The sequence below is a fragment of the Chiloscyllium punctatum genome, chromosome 38 (genome assembly GCF_047496795.1).
Source record: "Chiloscyllium punctatum isolate Juve2018m chromosome 38, sChiPun1.3, whole genome shotgun sequence".
Classification (NCBI taxonomy): domain Eukaryota; kingdom Metazoa; phylum Chordata; class Chondrichthyes; order Orectolobiformes; family Hemiscylliidae; genus Chiloscyllium; species Chiloscyllium punctatum.
The window spans coordinates 42,446,310-42,468,627 of record NC_092776.1 but is presented as its reverse complement, the minus strand read 5'-3'; the positions used below and the strand labels follow the sequence as shown (position 1 = coordinate 42,468,627).

The 22,318-nt window shown below is 39.2% G+C and overlaps 1 protein-coding gene across 1 annotated transcript in view; it reads left to right on the top strand.

Annotated features, from left to right (window-relative positions):
* dntt (deoxynucleotidyltransferase, terminal) overlaps positions 1–22,318 on the top strand; it is a 271,547-nt gene that overhangs the window by 13,119 nt on the left and 236,110 nt on the right. Inside the window, exon 2 of the mRNA XM_072557695.1 lies at positions 6,504–6,678. Within this exon, the coding sequence (XP_072413796.1) occupies positions 6,504–6,678 (175 nt within the window). The remainder of the gene's footprint in view (positions 1–6,503; positions 6,679–22,318) is intronic.

Here is a 22,318-nt window from a genome sequence, read left to right as displayed (position 1 = left end):
TTATGTTTAAAAGACATTTGGATAGGTACCTGAATAGGAAAGGTTTGGAGGGATATAGGCCAGGAGCAGAAAGGTGGGACTAGTTTTGTTTGGGATTATGTTTGGCATACACTGGTTTAATCAAAGGGTCTGTTTCCATGCTGTATGACTCTATGACTAAGTGACAAATGGGATTTAAAATAGAGAAGTGCAATGTGATGCTATTTGGCAGAAAGGATAAGGAATAGCAAAATAGGATTAATGGCACAATTCCAAACAGTATGCAGGAGCAGAGGGATTGAGGGTGCAGGTACATTGACCTTTGAAGGTGTAGCTGAAATCGTGTTGATGGAAAAGCGCAGCAGGTCAGGCAGCATCCAAGGAGCAGGAGAATCGATGTTTCGGACATAAGCCCTTCTTCAGGAAGGTGATAGGACATAATAGGAGAATGGTTAACTATGCGTCTGGATCTTTGCCTTCATAGATAGAGGCATTGCGTATAAAAGCAAGGAAGTTATGTTAACCCTTTATGAAGCATTGGTTAGATTCCAGCTGGAATTCTGTGACCAGTACAAGTCATTACGTCTGAATGTGAGGATCCTTAAGAGGGTTCAGAAAGATTTTGTAAAATAATTCCAGGGTGGGGACTTTAGTCTTTTCAACTTAACCTCTTTACTAGTGTTGTCTTCCTTTTTGATAATATTGAGGGGAAATTTGATAGAGGTGCACAAGAACATGGCAGATTTGGATAAAGTAGATGTGGAAAAACTGTTTGCATTAGCTGTTCGAACAAGGACAGGGGGATACAGGATTCTTATTCTTGGGAGACAAGTGTGAAATACAACATTTTTTAAGCAGTAAGTGCCAGGAGGGTGGTGGAAGAGGAAACAATGATTTCAAAAAGAAGGTGATTAAGCCCCTAAAGGAAATAAAATTGCAGAGCTCTGGGGATTGAGTGAGACCCACCGGATTGCTCGACAGAGAAGTTATATGAACTCAATGGGACAAATGGCCTCTTTCTGTGGTGTAAACATTCCTGGACATGAAATTCCTATTGTTCACTGTTGTAAAGTCTTCCCACTGTCAGTGGAGATATGAAAGGCTTGCTAGATGTAACAAGATTCCCCCTCTTCTCTCCCGTTGCCTGAGCCAGGGTCACCAATGTGACATTAGAGAACCTGAAGCTTTCAGCCACTTTGTCAATGTCAAAAGTTCCTCTGCAACCAATGTATATCCCCTTTAAGAGATACTCACTGCCTCAAAGTGATACAGTGTGGACATGACTGGCTGCATGTTTGAATTGTTATATTGGTCTGCAGCTTTAACATGGTCTCTGGATCAATGTTAAAGCAGCACACCCTATATTCCTCTATTCCAATCTCTTGGCCATTATGGTAAATCTAAATCACAAAGCTAGCAATCTCATACCCATCAAGTCAATCTGAGGACAAAAATTGTTCATTGGTTTTCGTAACTTGTGAGCCCATTTAAAATAAATAGGCAGCAAGTGTCAGCACCAATGCATGAGGTTACATCCTGACCACTTTCAGCACAACCCATGTCGATTGCTTCACTTTTGACAATGATAATATCGACATTACATACAGTCACCAGAGTCCATATAAAATGCTAATTTGAAACAGGACCTGCCATTTTCATCACATTAGTTAACACCCTCTCTTAAAAATGTACATCTCAACAAGCAATCACCTGCATGAACTATATCCCTGACCCTTAAAGGCATCCACCCTTGAAATTCTAGGAATTCTGTAGCAGGTAATTCATTTCCTAACTCCCTAAAGTCTGTCCAACATCCACAAAGCACAAGTCAGGAGTGTGATGGAATACCCTCTGGATGAGTGCAGCTCCAACAACACTCATCAATCTCAACACCATCCAGACAAAGCTGCCTGCTAGATTGGCACTCCAACCACCACCATAAGCATTGACTACCTCTATAATTGAAACACAGTGACAGCAGCAGTGTGTGCCATCTACAAGATGCACTGCAGTAACTCATCAAGCCTCCATCAACACCACCTTGCAAGCATGTGACCTCTACCATCTAGCAGGGCAAGGGCAGCAGATGCATAGGAGCATTACTACATGCAAATTCCCTGCCTAGTCATATACTGTCCTGACTCAGAACGATATCACTGTCCCTCCAGTGTTGCTTAGTCAAAATCCTGAAGCTCACTTCTTAACAACACTATGGTTGTCCCTACACACAAAGAGTGAACAATTCAATAAGGCAGGCCAATTCTCCAGGACAATTAGGTTAGGGAGTAAGTGCTGGCCCAGTCAGTGATGCTCACATCCCATGAACTAACCAAAAACATTTAGGTTATTTGCTAGCTATTTGTTTTGTCTCAGAGGATCATAAGTCTTCAGAATTCTGTTCCTCAAAAGGTGGTGGCAGTAGAATCTTTGAATATGTTTAAGATAGAGATGGATAGATTCTTGGGAAGGGGGTGAAAGGTTAACGTCTCATAAATAGAATGGTCTGGGTCATCTGATCTCCCATTTACGTTGCAATGTATTTGGGCTTACAGTGATAGAAAATGATCTGCACACTTCCAAGTTGCTTAAATGCTTTATATTGCCTGTCAAGTGAACTGATTTTAAAATTACCTGGTAAGTCCTCAGTAATTAGAACCAAGAGATGATTTTGGCTTACCTGTGACTAAATAAAAGAGGTGGTCAAGACTCAGTAGCTTGTTCTGCATCTTTCTCAATTTTGATGTCCAGTGACTTCACTAACTAGTCTGTAAAAAAGCAAATTTTTCTTTATGTCTTGTTCAGGATGTCTGCATTCAGATCAAAGGTAGATAATGAAAGGCATTGTAGATGTGAGTGGTGGTGTGTAGAAGCTACATTATACAAAGATAGAAGAGGCTTGATGGACCAACTGGTCTTTGTTCTATTTCTGTACATTCCTGTAGTCTGGCAAATGGAGTTGCAATTCCCTGTGTAAGATCATGTGACTTTGTCACTGGCACCACCATAGTCAGGAGGTCTGTGGGCTTTAGAAAGGCCTTTGACTAGATTCCACATGGTGGACTGGTTAGTCAGGTTTAGATCACAGAGGATTCTGGGCTTGATCGTAGGAAATAGAGGATGGTGGAAGAGGGTTTTTGTTCAGACTAGAGGCCTGTTACCAGCAGTGTGCCACAAGGATTGGTGCTGGGTCTACTGTTGTTCAACATTTATATAAATGATGTGGATGAGACTATAGGAGGCATGATTAATAAGTTTGCAGATGGTACCAAAATTGTTGGTATAGTGGACAGTGAATAAGATTATCTAAGAGTAAAATGGGATCTAGATCACCTAGGGCCAGTAGATGAGGAATGATAGATGGAGTTTAATGCAAATAAGTGCGATGTATTGCATTTTGATAAGACAAACCAGGGAAGGACTTAGACAGTTAATGGGGAGTGTCATTGAAAAGAGAGATATATAGTTCCTTGAAAGTGGCGTCACTGATAACCCCGGGTGGGTAAAGAAGGCACCTGGTATACTTGCCTTCATTGGTCAGAGCATTGAGTATGTTGGGATGTCATGTTTTGGTTGTACAGGACTTTGGTAAGGCCACGTTTGGAGTACTGTGTACAATTCTGTATGCCCTGCTCTCGGAAGGATGTTATTAGACTGGAAAGAGTGTAAAAAAGATTTACAAGGATATTACCAAGTCTGGATGGTTTGAGTTATAAAGCGAGGCTAGAATGCTGGGACATTTTTCCTTGGAGCATATGAGATTGAAGGGTGATCTTATACAGGCTTATAAGATCATAAGGGGCTTGGCTAAGGTGAACAGCCAAGATCTTTTCCCCAGGGTAGGGGAGTCCAAAACTAGAAGGCTTAGATTTAAGATGAGAGGGCAAAGACTCAAAAAGACATGAGGGGCAACTTTTTTCATCAGAGGGTGGTGCGTATATGGAATGAGCTGCTAGAGGAATGGATAGAGGCGAATACAATTACAACATTTGAAAGATACCTGGACAGGTACGTGGACAGGCTTAGAGACATATGGGCCAAACGCAGGCAAATGGGACTAGTTCAGATAATGAAACTGGGTCAGCATGGCCAAGTTGGGCTGAAAGGTCTGTTTCCATGCTATATGACTGACAGGAGTAAGAATTCAGTACTTTAGCGCAATGGATATGGAAGTACCAATGACAGCCGGCTTCTGGGGAAATACCATCTACTCTCCCTTCTCTAAAGAAATATCTTGTGCCCACTTTGTCCCTTTACAAAGTAAGCTATTTTTAAGTCCTTCAGTATTTTTTTAGGTTCCTCACAATTGGAGGTCTCAGCGCTGGCTAAAGAATGGAAATTGAGAGCAGAGCCATACTAGCATGTATGGGAAGTATGAAGGCCAAGTCTCAGATTGCAGATGTGTCATGGACCTGCAACAGCATAGGAAGTGTACTCCAGAAATTCTAAAGAACTTGCCTGACTTATTAGGGCTTTGCTATTTCTATGGGTATTTTGGTGTTATTGTGTGAAACTGAGAGAGCTAGCAAACTTTTCAGAGCCAACGTATGGGTAAATTTAATTAATGTGGGTTTTTCTTTTCTTGTTCTTATGTTATAAATAGTTGTTTTTAAATTTATAAAGTTGGTTGTCTCATAATAATTACCCATTCAAGGGTTTTGGACAAATTGTTTGATAAGCTGGTTTGGGTTGTTTTGTAAATAAGAGCATTTTTTTAAAAAAGTGCAGGAATTTTCATGATTACTTGTTCTTCATAGGTATATTTCCATTTGTAATTTATTCACATTTCGGTGGATTATTAGATACCTGGTCATTTAATGAAAAATAGCATCAATTTTGTTACCTTCCCTAGATTTGTGTCGTGATAAACAAATGGCGTTACTCAGGGTCAGATGGCTTTAAGTGCTGTGAAACTCGAAATATATAATGCACTTAACACAATTAATTATGGAAATAGAAATATTCTATTTTTACATGCATTTGAAGCACTGATTTTGCATGATTGTGTTGTCAACAGGGAACTTTACTTGCCAGCTATGCACGTAAAGAAAGGAGAAGTATGCAACATTTCATCTTCCTCTGTGCGAAAACTGAGAACTGGCACAGGCACACTGTGCCAAATGGCCTCCTTCTGTGCTGTGAACTTCAAAACTTCTCTGGTCCTGTAGCTAGCAAAACCCCCTGCTGCCAATGTGGATCAGGAATGTTATCACAGCATTGAACAGATTTCTCATGTGCAGATGCTTTGTTTTAATTATTATATAATGAGATCAAGAAGCAGATAAGAGGTACTGTTATATTTAAGGAACTGCCATTTATGAAGGAAAGACATGTGCCACTGTATAACTAAAACATGCTATATGCACATATTTATTTTGGTAAGTCTGATGTGTTTATGTACAATGACAATATGTGAGAGACACCAATATTTGTAGGTTAAAAGGCTTGTATGTATGCATTTTGTGTTTTTTTTCATACTTCTGGGCACTGATGAAGAAACTCCACATGGTGTTCTAACTACCATTGCTAAAAGTATTTTTAGTGGTGTTATTCAATCCTTGTTTCTTGGATCTTTGATATCCTTATGTTATTTATCTTCAAGAATCTTCTCAATAGAATTTTTTTGTCTACGTAACACCCCAGTGTACTGCTATTTAGCATTTAAGATTTTTAAGAAGATGTTGACTCAGGAAATAGATATGTACACCAATGAAAATATGAAGGTCACTGATATAGAGGGGAAAATAGTGAAAGGAGATATAGGATACATGGTTGGGAGAGTGCGAAAAATACCAAAGTAAGTTTTGAGATGAGTTGAGAAGATGGGAGATGACAATAAGACAAAGTATCTGGGAAATAATGAAGATTAGAAAGGAAGGATGGAAGATCGACTTTTAATTCTTTCTGTGAGAAATGTGAAAAGAGTTAAGTTTGTTTATCATGTAAATGGAAAGTTAAGTACTGTCTGCACCGGTGATACAGTGCTAATTTAGTTCCCTGCATATCAATGAAAGCTGAAAATAAACACTGTATTCTGCTTCCTGTCTGATAGAGTCTGAATGGCTAAAATTAAATTGTGGTGCTACAATGTTTAACTTGAATCATAAGAAAGTAAATTTATTGAATTTTGCAATCCTTAATCTTGACTTTGCATTTTACTGCATTTCCTTCAGTAATTTGTTCTCTGACGAGTTGATTTATACATACGTGTCCCTAATTTGAATAATTATTTTTAAAATGTCAGTTGCAGCTGTCTTGGATCATTGCTGACAATTAAATTGCAAAATTGTCCCCATCATTTTTTTGCAGTTCTAGCAAAACACAGTGACACCTTAATAGAAACATGACCTGAGTAGGGTGTGTAGACTTCAGGGCAGCTATGCTTCAGCTACTTTCACTCCAGTAATAAACTGCACTTTTTCCTCTGAAGGATTACCTTAGTAACTTGCATTGATGTTGTAATACCATTCACTACAAGTCACAAAATGACAGATAATATTCTAATTGTTATGCTTTCCTTTCAATAGTGATTCAGTCACGCATATTGTGACAGAGAATAATTCTTGGAATGAAATTTGGGACTGGATTCAAAACCTGAAGCTGTCAAACGCAGACAAGCTTAAGATACTCAATATCTCCTGGTTCACAGACAGCATGGCTGCTGGAAAGCCTGTAGAGATAGAGGAACGGCATAAGCTTCAGGTAAAATTTACCTTCCAGAACTAACTGTGGTGTCTAGTATAATGCATGTTTACTGTAAGGCTTGTCAGCATTCTTGAGTGCGTTAGGTTATTTTGTTTCTACACCAGAGAGATTAAAGGCAGCTGATCATTCTGCACAAATCGAGCGTGTGCTGTAAAATAGTTTAAACTGAATAAAAGTGAGATCTTATTCTGACAAGTCAGTTGTTAATGGCTTCTAATCCAGATAGCAATAAGTTCCAAGCATATTGATAAGAAAGAACAACTGAAAGTATACGTGTAAACAATATTTATATGACAGACTTGAAATTATTAAATATTACTCAGTGTCAGGCAACTGGTGCACTTAAACTGTAAATGAAACTATTGACATAATGGATCATAGCACTATCCTCCAACACCTGTCCTCCATTACCCAGTCTTGTCAGTCTGTCATTCCTCCTCCCATTCCTACTCAATCATAATCAGAATATCATTTGTAATGGCTTCTCTTTGACTCCTATAAAGTTGCATCGCAAGCTCCTAAGGATCTATCCTTGGCTCTGTCCTGTTTTTCATCCATTAGCTGTTCCTTAGTGACACTGTCTGAAAACACAGTGCCAGTTTCCACAAGTATGCTGTTGATATTCTAATTCAAACTCACCGCCAACTGTCCTAAGCTCTCCACTGGCTTTAATTTGTCATGCTGCTTGTCAGACTACCTCCGCTGGATGCAAAGAAATTTATTCTAATTAAATATTGGAAAGGCATGGTGGCTCAGTGTGTTAGCACTGCTGCCTCACAGCACCAGGGACCCAGGTTTGATTCCAGCCTCGGATGACTATTTGTGTGGAGTTTGCACATTCTCCCCATGTCTGTATGGGTTTCCTCTGCTTGCTCTGGTTTCCTCCCACAGTCTAAAGATGTGCAGGTTAGTCATTGTAGGTTAGGTGCATTAGTCAGGGGAAATGTAGGGGAATGGGTCTGGGTGGGATACTCTTCAGAGGGTCAGTGTTGACTGGTTGGGCCAAATGGCCTGTTTCCACACTGTAGGGATTCTATAACTCTATGATTCACTCCTTGTCACAAACTCCATTCACTAGCCAATCATTCCATCCCTTTCCTTGGCTACTGTCTCATGCTCAACCAGAATTTTTGAAATTTGACACTAAGGTGAAAGTTCAACCCCATTGCATTTCAATTATCATGATGTGAAGGTGCTGGTGTTAGGCTGGGGTGGACAAAGATAAAAATGACACATCAGGTTATAGTCCAACAGGTTTATTTGTAAGTACTAGCTTTTAGAGCACTGCTCCTTCATCAGGTAGCTAGTGGAGCAGGGTCATAGGACATAGAATTTATAGTAAAAGATCAAAGTGTCATAGAACTGATGCGATATATTGAACAAACTTAGTCTGCTGTTAAGTATTTAATCAATTAGAATGGGTTGCAGGTTTCCATTCATTAATATGTAAATCCCAGAACGTCTTTCAAGTCACATTCCCAAGATAACTTAAGGTTTCAAAAAAAAGGTGACATCTCAGCTCAGACAATACATTAAAGGTGTGAGATTAGAGTCTGTCTGTATTCCAACCTTGAGTCAGACTGGTTCTATTTCCAAGGTAGGAGTTTATAAAATGCCACATGGAGTGACTGCCTTCACATTATGTGTTTTGTGAACAAAATAGAATGTACCTGGAAGTACAAATCTGCAAATGCAAATTCACCTCCTAGACTTATATGTGTGGGTGTGGAGAGAGGGAGCATGTGTGTGTGTGTGTGTGTGTGCGTGCGCGCGCGCGTGTGAGAGAGAGTGTCTGAACTGAGATGTCACTTTTTTAAAAACCTTAAGTTATCTTGGGAATGTGACATGAAAGAAGTTCTGGGATTTCTGTGTCTTATATTCCTGCACCATTTGCTACCTGACAAAGCAGCAGCACTCCAAAAGCTAGTGCTTCCAAATAAACCTGTTGGACTATAAACTGGTGTTGTGTGATTTTTAACTTTCAATGATCAGGATTGCCTAGTTTCACCTCCACTACACCACCCTTTCTGTCCTGTCTCAGTTCATCTGCTGCATCTAGCTTTGACTATTCCAGTGCTTTTGGCTCCTTCCCTCCTTAAACTTGATCTCCTCCAAAATGTTACTTCCTGCGTCCTAACTCACCCCAAGTCCTGATCATCTACCATTTCAATTCTTGTTCACCAACATTCCTTACCCCCTAACAATACCTAGATTTTAAAAAACCCATCCATGGCTTCAAACCTCTTGGTCACATCAATCCCTGTAACCTCCTCCAGCTTCATAACTTTCTGAGGCATCTGTCCACCTCAACATATGGCCTTTTGCACATCCCCAAATTCTCTCCCAAAAAGTCTCCTACTTTATTCTCTGTTCTCTTTTAAAATGTTACTTAAAAATTATCCCTTTGAAGGTCCCAGAGGACTGTGCTTCATACAGGCCCATTTCACTCATATATGGACTTTAAAATTCTCTCTAAGATTCTAGCGTTAAGGCTGAAAACTGTGTTACCTTCTATTGTTAAAGAGGACCAGCTGGGCTTCATAAAGGGCTGCAGGTCCTCCAATAACATTAGGAGGCTGCTTAATATAATTCAAGCATGTCAATAACAGTCATTACAGGGATTGGTGATTTTTCTATTTGCAAAGAAGGCATTTGACTGAGTTGAGTGGCCGTACCTTTTCTATCCTCTGGAGCGGTTTGGCTTGTGCGAAGTCTTTGTAAGATGGGTAAAGGTTCTCTACAGTGACCCTCTCGCTGCGGTCATCACCGGTGGGGTACGATGAAGCAATTTTATCAGTTTTAGGAGCAGCCAGCAGGGGCTGTCCCCCTTCGTCGTTGCTTTTTACATTGGTGATTGAACCAATGGCAGAGGCTATTCGTAGGGATCCTAATATATCCGCTCCAGAATTGGGGTCAAAATTACATAAGATTTTGTTGTACGCGGACGATGTCCTAATTTTTTTGTCAAATCCAGCAGTTTCAGTGCCCTGCCTGATACAAGGCATTTGGCGCCTTTTCGGGATACAAGATTAATCTTGCAAAGTCAGAAGCTATGCCTATGGATGGTCTTACGAAGGAGCTAGGTTTTGAGGGCGAACATCGATTCCCATTTTGGTGGTCACGGGGGATTTGTGTATTTGGGCATATTCATTACTCCAATTCTTGATCTGTTGTTCAAAGCTAATTTTATTCAATTATTTGACAAAATCAAATAAGATCTTCAAAGATGGGAGGCACTTCCAGTCTCGTGATTGGGTCAGATAGTGCTTATTAAGATAAATATTATCTCCCATTTGTTCTACGCTAGGTAGATGCTCCCCTGATTTCAATAAGCAAATATTCAGGAGACTGAAAGGCTCTTATTTGGTATCATAAGCGGCCCCTCATTAAATTAGCTAAACTGCAATTGCCTCACAGATTGGGGGGGAGTGGATATCCTGGACATTAAAAGCTACCAACTAAGCTCACTTTTATCCTACGTGAATGATTGGGCCTTTGGGGGGCATCTTTCAATATGGTTAGGTATTGAAACCTCTGACACAGGGTCGCCCCTTACTAGCTTGCTGTTTTTGGACAAAATGAGGACAGTCAGGGAATATTGCCATAACCCAATAGTTATCAATACTGTTAAGGCATTTACGGCAATTCGGCAGAGGGTTCGCAATATTGGCAAAACATCTTCTCTTTCGCCTATAGTTGGTGTGCTGAGTTTTCAACCGGGGATGATAGATTCAGGATTCGAACATTGGGCAGCTAGGGGTGTGTCTTGCATGGCAATTTATTTGAGGGAGACACAATGATGTCCTTTTGATCAGTTTGCTTGGAAATATGAGCTATCTAACAGGAGCCTCTTCTGTTTTTCTCAAGTTAGGGATTTTATTTTTTTAAAATTACACTTTTTTGACTGATCCCTACACATCTGACGTAGACAGGAGGGTGCTCAGTGCTAAGAGTACACTTTCTGTCAGCACTTTTTTCATCAATTGGGGGTGCCCCCTCAGATGAGTTCGATCGACGCCACAGGGAGAGCTAGGTGTTGAAGTTTCCTCAGAGGTGTGGGAAGGTATTTGGGAAAGTGCAAGAAAGATATCAATTTGCCATAGGACCCATGCTTTACAGTTGAAGATTCTCCAGTGTCCACATGGCTCTGGACCGTTTGTCAAAATTTAAATCGGGGTATCTTCAGCATGTCCCAAGTGCAAAGCCTGTATGGGCACTCTTACCCATTGTCTCTGGTCCTATGATCCTTCTTACTTCACACTGTCCAGTGTGTTCCCTGCAGAAGCATTTAAGAAAACACTTTTCAACATCCTCACTTTCTACACAAGAAAGAATATCTTGCTAGGTTGGTTATCTGAAAAACCTTCCGGGCTTGTCGGGTTGGCGGAAGATTGTTATGGAGCATATCCCCTTGGATTTTCTCACAAGTATGGTACACCATAAAACTGACATTATTTCTAAGTTATAACAGCCCTTTTTGGAATACCTGGACACAGATTTATCTGCCACGCTAATATGGGCTTTTAAATAACCGTAACGATTGTATTTTAGAGTCCAATATCCAGGGAGGAGGGACTGCGAATGTATCAGTGTCTTATTTGGCTGAATTGAGTTATTACTATCTATCAGTTTTGTTGTTGGTTATTATTTAGTTAGTTAAATAGTTAGTTTTGTTTTCTTGTATATTTTTCTATATATATTTATACATTTGTACAAAAGGGTGGATTGGGTTTTTCCTTTTCTTGTGTTCTTTCTTTGTATTGTTTTGAATTGTATTCTTTTGTATTTGTTGTAATATTTAAAAAATATATATTTTCAATAGAAATATATTTTAAAAATAAAATTATCCCTTTAATTATGCCTTTGCTCACATAACCTAATATTTACTTGTGGAGTTTGGTTTTAATTTTTGACATCATGCTTCAGTATAATTGGAAGTAAGAAGAATCATTTGGAGCAGTAGCCCATTCAGTTGCTCAAGCATCCGCCACTGAATGGATGGATTGTATCATAACTCCACTGATCCGCCCCTCCATCCATAATCCTTAATGTGTTTTATTCATTCATAGAATGTGGGCATCATTAACAAGAGAAGGATTTATTGCTCATCCCAATTTGCCTTTGAATGTGTTTTGTTAATCTGTCTTTTTAGGCCATAATAGTCAGTATGGTAAAGATACTCCTCCGATGTGCTGTTAGCTTGTTCCATTGGGGATTGGCCCTGGGATTTTCACTCAGTGACAATGAAGGAATTGTGAAATATTTCCAAATCAGGATGATTTGGTGCACTGTGGAGGAAAATTTGGGGATCATAACATTTCCCTATGCTTGTTGACTTTGTCCTTCTGGATGATAACTGTTGTGGGTTTAGATGGTGGTATCAGAGGAGTCTTGGCAAGTTGCTCAAGTACCTTCTGAGGTGGCACACACAATGTAGCAGCCAAGGAGCACCATTGCTGCAAGAAGTGGTGGATTTAAGCTGGTGGATAGGGTGCTAATCAAGTGGATTGCTTTGTCTTGGATGAGCGCTCCTCTAGAAGGTGGAGGTCTCACCGTAGAAAACGAATCATAATGCTACCAAGCAAGTTGGTTATCAATCTGTAAATCTTTCCAATATGCCAATGCCAGGCAGTAAGAGTAAGATACTGGATTTGTGGTGCTGGAAGAGCACAGCAGTTCAGGCAGCATCCAACGAGCAGCGAAAACTGCTGTGCTCTTCCAGCACCACTAATCCAGTATTTGCTTTCCAGCATCTGCAGTCATTGTTTTTACCCCAGTAAGAGTAAGATGGCTTCCTGGCCAGCCGGAAACCAGCAGTAGCTGCAATACAACAGCTGTTCCCCTGTTAAGAGATTCTATATGCAGGTTTTTGCCTTGAGCAAACATCATTCTCACTCCTAAAATCTACAATACATTCAGTCAGACAAGTTTAGAGTATTCTATTAGACTCCTGACCTGTACCTTTTAGATCACGGAAAGGCTTTTGAATGCCAAATACTATAATGACCAGGGAAAGAGCTCAATTAAAACTAAAGACTCACAACTTAAGACTTTGAAGACTTTGAATTTTAAGACTTTGTCTTAAATTGTCTTTGTCTTTTAAATTATTTTTCTTTATTATGTCATCATGGAAGGACTGTTATTCTGAATTTTTTATTTCTTTATTTTTCTAATTTATTATTATGACTTCTCACTATTGAAGGTCTGAAATGCTAGACTGTTTTCTTTATTTTTTTTTCCTGAGAATTTTTTTTTAAGAATCTGTATCTAGGTACCTTGGCACCTAAGATGGCGACATAAGGGTAACTTGTAAACTTTTCACTATGAGTACAAATGATAATAAACCTAATTCAATTCACTTCAATCCAAATGACCGGGGAAAGAGCTCACTTAGAACTAAAGATGCACAATTTAAACTTTTCACTATGAGTACATATGATAATAAAGCTAATTCACTTTAATTCAAATCCCCAGTACTTGCTCCGAAGGTATTTTAAAAAGTGCTGATTGATATGATAAATGATTGTAATTTTCCAAAATTCTCTAGATTCTGGAAAGATCCAATCATTTTTTTTCAAGAAAATATGAATACAGAATTTAAGGATTTTCAGGGACATTATTAACATGGATTTGGGACTTCCTTACCAGCAGAAATCAAGGAATGAAATGGAATAAGGAATCATCCTCTCTGAGAGATGTACTGATGGGTTGCCCCTGGGAATTGTGCTGTGAACTTCCCTTATCTTGGTATTCAATTAGTTAACAAGCAGGTTGTGACTATTCACAGCAGACTGAACGGTTTACATGTCAGAGAAAATTGAGATCATAAAAAATCACTGCAAAATGATCTTCTGGAATGGAAAAAATGAGGGGTGGATCTCAACCAGAAAAAAATGTTCTGTCATGCGCATCCCCAATTAAAAACAAAACAACAGATATCTTTAGTTTCTGTACTAAAATTCTCCAACAGGTAGATACGCAAGCATGACTGAGGGGTTTATGTTAAAAATAATCTTTAATGAGAATTCCACATTCCAGAAAGTTCCACAGTAACCAGAGGTCAGACTTCTTCAGAGGAATCTTTGTTATTGCATCAAAAATATTAGAATTACAACTTATGAAACACGGGTTTGTCCAATGGCAGAATATGTAAGTGTTTGTGGGATCTGTGTACATTGCGAGATATAAATAAGATTGAAACAATTCAAAGCTGTGCTGCACAGTTCTGCATGAAGCAGTATGGGAGATACAACAGTGCTGCATCATTGATCAAAGATTTAGAATGAGAATCACAATAGCAAAGGAAGTAGAGCATCTGACTGACCATTTTCTATAAAATATGGAACAGACTGGTGGGAATTGATAGAATCATGTGTCTTCTAGCCTCTGACAGTGATAAAAAACAAGGCAAGTATTTGCACAAATTTCAAAGAGTGGTTGTTTCCAAGGTAGTGCATCAAAAATCATTCTTCTCAGGGCTAATCCCAAAATGGAACAAGCTGCCAAAGGAAATAGTCACAGCCTCACTACTTCACATTATCAGAATCCATCTTCAACTTAATTCCATTTAAAAGTTTTCAATATCAGAACTATCCTTTCAGCAGCTAATACTAAAGAGTCAAATATGGTATGAGAGAAAACATTTCAGACAACAAGTGGCTTGGTTTTGGAATGCACTGTCTGAAAGTGAAGTGGAGGCAAGTGCAATCAATGAAATGAACATGGCATTAACTGATTGCGCAGTGTTTCTGTTCAAACAGGGTTACAGGGAAAGAACAGGGGACTCAGTTATGGTGCTCATTTGAAGAGCTAATGCAGAAACTGGTGGGGTGGGGAGCTAATTGGCCTAGGGCACTGGGACAATTCTGTGATGTACACTTTTGCTCTCTTTACTTAACAAAGGATATACTTGCATTAGAACCAGTTCTGAGAATGTCTACTCATCTGATTTTTGAAATGAAGGAGTTATTTTATGAGGAAAGTTTGGGTCTATACCAATTACAACTTGAAGAATGAGAAGTAATCTTATTGAAGCATATGAGAACATTTGAGGGAGTTTGATGTTGACAGGATGTTAACCTCTTGTGGAGCATCTAGAACTAGAGAAACATATTTTAAAAATAAGGGGTCTTCCATTTAAGATGGAGTTGGGAAGAAATGTCTTCTCAAAGAGAGTTGTTAGCCTTTGCAGCTCTTATCCATTATGATCAGCTGTGGCAAGATAATGAATATTTTTAAAGTTAAAAATCACACAACACCAGGTTATAGTCCAACAGGTTTAATTTGAAGCATACAAGCTGGTGTTGTGTGATTTTTAACTTTGTACACTCCAGTCCAACACTGGCATCTCCAAATCATGAATATTTTTAAGGCTGTGATAGATAAGTTCTTCATGAGAAGCCAGCAAAAGGATATAGCGGAAAGGACAGGAAAGTGGAGTTGAGACCACAATTACCACAATCTAATCAAATGATGGAGAAGCACAAAGAACTGAATGGCCTACTCCTTCTCCTAAACATATGTTATTCTCTACATAAGTGCATTGGAGAGTTATTCACCACAGGATACCCAATATTTGACCTGCTTTCATCACAGCATTCCTAGCCTCTAATGAGTCTTGTCACCAAAGTGTTTATATGGTTGACCGTTATCCAGCTTTTTCGATGTGGACAGTGTCATTGTTGAGCAACTGCGAATGGAATGGAATATTATACAATCATCAGTGAATATTCCCATTTCTTACCTTGTGGTGGAGAGAAGAGCATTGAGGAAGCAGTTGAAGATGGTGTTCCAACCCACTGGGACAGTGTGCCATACATTGAGCTGGAGTTGTACTTAAAGTTTTTTTTAAGGTACACAATGTTCTCATTTACCAAACTTTCAGACCAAGGTTGATAGAAACTGCAGACCAAGTTTCGATACTAAATACGAATTATTATTTATTATAAATAATTACACTACAGCTGCAAGTAAACAGATATAACCCACATTTTAAAAATCCCCTTATAAATGCCTCCTAACATACAGCCAGACAAATAAATAGATTATTGGTGGAGCTAGAAAAACTGGGCAGTCAGTTTCAGTTTTCTTTGCTTTCTGATTTTGATGTTGAAATGACCCATCGTTGGCTGCCAGGCCCTGACGTTCAGATGCCTTTCTCTGGAAGCTTTCACTTGTGCAGTTTGCAGATAGACTAATTACTTGTGAAAATATATTTAATTTGTCAGTTCAAAGTCACAGCTCACAGCAACTACTCGAGGAAAGGTAACTGGTTTTCTTTTAGTTTGAGTTGATTTTTTACTGCAGAGAACAGGCAGTTTCTACTGGGGAAACCAAAAGAACACATTTCTGTGATGTTTTATCTCTATGTGTCTGTGTCTCTGTAATTTGTTTCCAGTTCCAATCTGCTGAGTTAGCTGGAAACCAATCCATTTCTATTATAAAAACTTCTCAGATTCTGATCATCTGCACGTTGCAGGAACCCAGAGCCACAACAAAAAACAAAGGTTACAATCGATATCACATTCCTTGTTGTAAAGTTATGCTGGCAGTCTGGTAAATTCCTGTTTCTAAAAACAGTTCTCTCTCGTGGTAGTCCACAGTTTTTAAAAACACAAAAGTAATTTTAAAAAAACACATTCCTTACAATAAAAGCAATAAAAGATTTTCCAGCATTTTCTGTTTTGGTTTCACACATTCCTTACAATGCTGGTCTAGTACACTATTCTGCAAAATTCCTGTAGAGTTGTCCTGGGTTTGAGGTGATTGGCCACCGACACCAGAACAATTTTCATTTGTGCCAGATATGGTTCTAGGCAGGGGAAATTTTTCCCCCAAAATCCCATTGACATATTTCTTTTAGGGCTGTGTTATTCTGCACTCAGACACATTTGGCCTTGATGTCAAGGGCAGTCTCTCTCACCTCACCTCTGAAATTCAGCTCTTTAGTCTATATTTGTATCTAGACTGTTATAAAGTCTGAAGCAGAATGATTTTGGTTGAACTATAGCTCTGTCAATGACACCTCTTATAATTTTGCTGCTAGGGTGATGATTAGCTGGTGTGGATTTGCTGTACTTTTTGTGAATAAGACATTGTTGAGCAATTTTGCACTTTGTGTGGCACATGTTGCAAATGTTTGGCTTGAGGTGTGGTTCTTTATAGAGCACAAGTCTTCAACACAGCAGTTATCAATTGTCAGGGTCCATAGTTTTTGCTATATTCAGTCACTCCGCTCTATCTCGATATCCCATGGAGTGAATTAGGTAGTTGCAAAAGCCTCAGACTTGTCTTGCATTCATGTACTAGGTTCCAAATTAATTCAAACTTCTCCTCTCAGCTGTTTAATTTTCCATCTTTCCTGTCTGAATATTGCAGGACTACAGACCTTTGATTTGATTTTAGATTGAGCGTGAGTATGCATGTTAACTAGTGTTGTAGTTTCACTGGGTTGAGATCTTAGTTTCATGTGCACCTGTAGCTGCGTCTTGCATGTTCTTTTACTCTCCTCACTGAGACATGATCATCTAGACTGTAATGAGGGATTTACCAGGCCACAAGTTTACAGTTAGTGGTGGATTGAAATTCTGCTGATCCTTAAAAACCATAGCATTTTCTGGAGGTACGGAAAGATTCATGATCCTTTGCGAGAGGAAAGTCCTCATTACCTGTGTTTGAAATGGTGTTTGTTCTGAATGGTCCTTGTTCTGAAACAATGCTACAAGCTCTCAATTCCCCAATGAGTCTACCCCGCTGAGCTATTTCAATAAGATCATCTCTCATTCGTCTAAACTCTGGTGACAGAGGCTTAACCTACTCAACCTTTTCTCAAAAGGCAACCCTTTAAATTCAGAAATCAACTAAGTGAACCTTCTTTGTACGGTCTCCAAAACAAATAAATCATCATATAATAAAACTGTACTCTAGGTGTAATTTCACTAATGTTTGGTGCAGTTACATCAAGAATTCTTCCTTTTACATCCATCCTCCTTGCAATAAGACCAACATTTCATTTGCCCATTTACTTACTTGCTTTACTTGCATACTGTAGGAAGATTAAAGTTGCCAATTCACCAAGTCACAATGGCAACAATTCTGATGGGAGAGATGCTCATAAAGGGCTATGTGAAGCATTGCTGTTGGATATAATATCTTGGACAAATACAGAATGTAAAGTTGCAGCTGCAGTTTGTTACTTTGTTCCTGGCACAGACACAGAAGGTAGACTACATGCTGACAGTTCTTGTGGTTTTATTTTGATCACAGCCTTGCAAAAGTCTCAACAATCTGGCTCACCTTTCAAAGTTACAGAAAATAATTTTTCTTCCTTGCTCAGTGCATCTGGATTTGGATTTCGCTGAGTCTGGATGTAAGAAAGGATTGGCAAAGGTTTTTGCAGAATGACAAAATGACTGCAAGTGATGGAATTGAGTGTCCGTCTACCAACCAAGTATCTTGCTCTTTGTTTTCCTGGAAAGCTTGTACATTGCCACCAAAACAAACAATTGAATAATTATAAAATCATACAATGATTAAAGCAAAGGAGGAAGTGATTCAATCATGTTAGTCTATTGCAAAAGAAACTTTGTTAGTTCCAGACCTCTGTCTTTTCCCTTTACCCTTGCAATTTTTGTTTTCTCTTCTGCTCATAAAGCAGAGGAAAGTAATGTACTGCTGCTGTTTCTGTTTCAGAATTGTTGGAATTGATCTTTTTATTTCCCACCTATTGCTGACAATAAATTGGTTACTATTATGTGGTGAGCTCAGGGTTTCAGCATTCTAGCTGTGGCTGGAATCACTGTTGTGCCTCTGTGAAGCAGAGAACATCATGGATAACATTTTTAGGGAGGTGGTCACACTGGAGGATAGTAGAATACAAGCAGACATTTTCTAATTTTAAATGAGATATTGTACCTTTTATATGTACGTCACGTGTTTCAAAATTCTTATCAAAGGTGGAAGTAAATTTACTGAGGTGAGAGCAGAGACTGGTACGATTACATTTAAATGTCATCTACATCGGTACATGAATAGGAAAAGCGTAGAGGGATATAGTCCAAGTGCTGGCAAATGGGATTAGATTAATTTAGGGTACCTGGTCACAATGGATGAGTTGGATCGAAGGGTCTGTTTCTGTGCTGTACAGCTCTATGACTCTGACAAATTATTAAACTACCCAATTTCACAGATGACAAGCGAACATAGACAGAACTAAACAAAGGGAAATCTGAATACTTACTTTAAACTAATTTGTCTCCTTGAAACATGGGAAAATAATAAATCCTGTGCTCTGTCAATTCCTTGGGCTGTCTAGCTTGTTTTTGGCATTTTTTTTATTTTCAGATTACTTCTAACTGCAAAAAATGAGCTTTTGCTGGAGGTTAAGGACTCTGTGTCCTGGGTCTGTTAGTTCCTTGGAATGCTATTGCTCCCTTGGTGTTGTTGAAAACACATCTCACTGTTTACATTTTCTGACAAAAACTAATTGAACTGAAATTTTCAGCCTAGTTTCCTTGCTCCACAGATGTTGCTGTATACAGCTGAAGGTTGCTGACATTTTCAGATTTTATTTCGATTTCCATCATTCACGTTTTAACCATTAATTAAAAATGGTTACTCAAATGCCCTCTTTCCTAAGTTGTGAGATTCCAGAGGGTATATCATTACTATTCTACAGATAACTGGCAACTAGCCAAATAGTCCTGGGATAAACAAAATGCAACCTGGGAATTCCCCTTCAAGTCATTCATCATTCTGACCTGAAAGTATATTGTTGTTCCTTCACTGTCCCTGAGTTGAAATCCTATACCTTCTGGCCCTATCAGCACTGTGGCCACTCCTATACCAGGTTGATGGCAGTGGTTCAAGAAGGTAGCTGAACAAGGAATTTAGGGATGGGCACAAAATGCAACACTGTCATTCTATACATAAATTAATGAAAAGCCAAATGGTTGTCACTGTCTCTGTTGTGAATTCCACAATGCTGTATCTTCTGGCTTCAGCACATATATAGAAAACTTTTGCTTTTGGACTTGTACAAATTAATTTTGTGTTCAACCCTTCAACTTAACTCACTCAGTCTTTGCCATTAGGAAAAGAATTGTTAACAAAGTAGTAAAGTGTGACAAACATATTAAGCCACATTGATGATGAGAGTCGCCCTCAAGGTTATGTTTCCATTCAGCTCAGGCAAATAGAAATTTTGTCTCTTGTTTAACTGTAAGAACAATCTTTGAAATGATCTTGGCTGGTTTTGACCCAGTTCCCAATAGGCATAGCCCGACAAAACAATGTGCTAGAATTTTACAGCAAGTTGCATTAAGTTGGGAATCTCATTCCAAGAGGCCATAAGGTCAGAGTTCTGTAGGAAGCCAGTAAATTTACAGTGATGCTTCATGGGATTTAAGGTATATTTTTGGAACTGACTAGCTGAAGCAACATGAGGCATTTGGCTATGTGACACCCAGGACTCTCATTGTTTCTGTTGTTGAAGTATTCAAAAACGTGAAATGTAGAAGCTAAATATAACCACTTGGATATCAGTATGCTTGACAGAAGTGAAAATTCTGTCTGAGCAATACTGTTAAAAATTAGCTCTAGTCGTCATCGTACAAGGCAAAACAATGTTACGATAATCACCAGTACTTTGAATTAAAATATATTTAGCTGTCGAATGAAACGTCATTGACTAACGTGGTCAACTGAGACTGCTTGATGTAAAATGGGGAAAAGCTGATTGGTGAGCAATGGATAAGTCATTCTAAGTTATTCCACTTACTGAAATTGTAATAAATCATTGGTAAAGTTACTCACCAGAAGGTCAGCTCAGCCAAGTGGAAAGTACATCTGGATAATATGGAATGTCATAGATGTACACCCTGTCCCAGATGATCAAATCTGCAGACGTTTGAGCTTAGGATTGTGAAATTTCAGCAGCGGCTGGAGTCACTGCTGTGTTTTTGTGAGGCAGAAAACTTCATGGACAGTAGGTTTAGGGAGGTAGCCATACTGCAGGGTAGGAGCATGCTGGCATAGAGGGAATGGGTAACTGCCAAGCAGTGTAAGACACTGAACTGAACGAGTCACCTGAGTCTACTTACCTTACTGATCTGAATTTCCATTTTGGTTACTGGTGAGTGTGATGACTCATGATGGGAGTGCAGCTGGAGGCATGCCTGTGGCACTGTGAGCATCTCAGCGGTATGCAGGAAGGGAAGGAAGAAGAGTGGAAGAGCATGACTTATGAGGGTTCCATCATCTCAGAGTCAGAAAGGCTCCTCTGTGGCAGCAACAGTCCAGAGTGACTCTTTTGCCTCCATGGTACAAGCATCGTGATGTCACTGAGTGGCGACAGTTAATCCTTGTGAAGAGTGAGTGAACTGCCAGAGGTTGTGGCGCGCACTGGTACCAATGGTATCGGTAAGAAGAGGAAAGAGGGCCTGAGAGTAGATTTTAGGAAATTAAGAAAAACTAAAATGCAGGACCTAAAGAGTAGTAATCTCAGGACAATTCCCAGCACTATGGTATTAGTGAATTTTGGGACAGGATGATTGATCAATTGATTTCATGTTGGAGAGTTCAAATTGGAGGAAAGGCAATGGATTTCTGTGGCAGTGGGACTGATAGTTGGACAGATGGGCTACACTTCAACAGGACTGGGACTAGTATCCTCTCAGGGAGATTTGCTACTGTTGTTTGAGAATGTCTGAACGAAGCTATCAGGAGAATGGGAACCTGAGGGGTAGCTCAAATTGGTAGTAAAACTGATAACAAGGAGTCGAAAAATGGCATTCAGGTGAAATGAAGACAAGTATCAGTAATGCTTAGAATGTGGAATAATGGCTAAAGGAAAAATGGTTAAAGGCATGCTACCTGAATGCACGACAAGGTAAATGATTTAAAGGCACAAATAGATTTAAATAGGTCTCATCTAATTGCTATTATGGAAAAATGGCTGAGGTGTGACCAAAAGAGTATTGAGAATAGGAGTTGGGAGGTCATGTTGCAGCTGTGCAGGATGTTGATTAGGCCACTTTTGGCATATTGCGTGCAATTCTGGTCTCCTTTCTATCGGAAGGATGTTGTGAAACTTGAAAGGGTTCAGAAAAGATTTACAAGGATGTTGTCAGGGTTGGAGTATATGAGCTATAGGGAGAGACTAAATAGGCTGGGGCTGTTTTTCCTGGAGTGTCAGAGGCTGAGGGGTGGATGGGTATATGATTAGGAAGGGTTTAGAGGGATATGGTCTGCATGGACGAGTTAGACTGAAGAATCTGTTTCCGTGCTGTACATTTCTATGACTATGACTATAAGCCTAGGAATTGAATATTCAAGGATACTTGGCATTTTGGAAGGACAGAAAAATAGGAAAAGGAATTGGAGTCACACTGATACAAAGGGATGGGGTCAGTACATTAATAAAAGAGAATCTTGAATTGGAAGAACAAAATGTGGAATCTGTTTAAGGGCAGCTAAGAAACTGCAAGAGACAGCAAGTATTAATATGAGTTGTTCATCAGCCACGAGACTGTAATGGTTAAGTAAGCATGGTATTAAACAGGAGTTTAGAAAAACATCTGGTATGGGTAATTCAGTAATTATGGGTAATGCCAATCAGCACATAGTCTGCATAACCTAA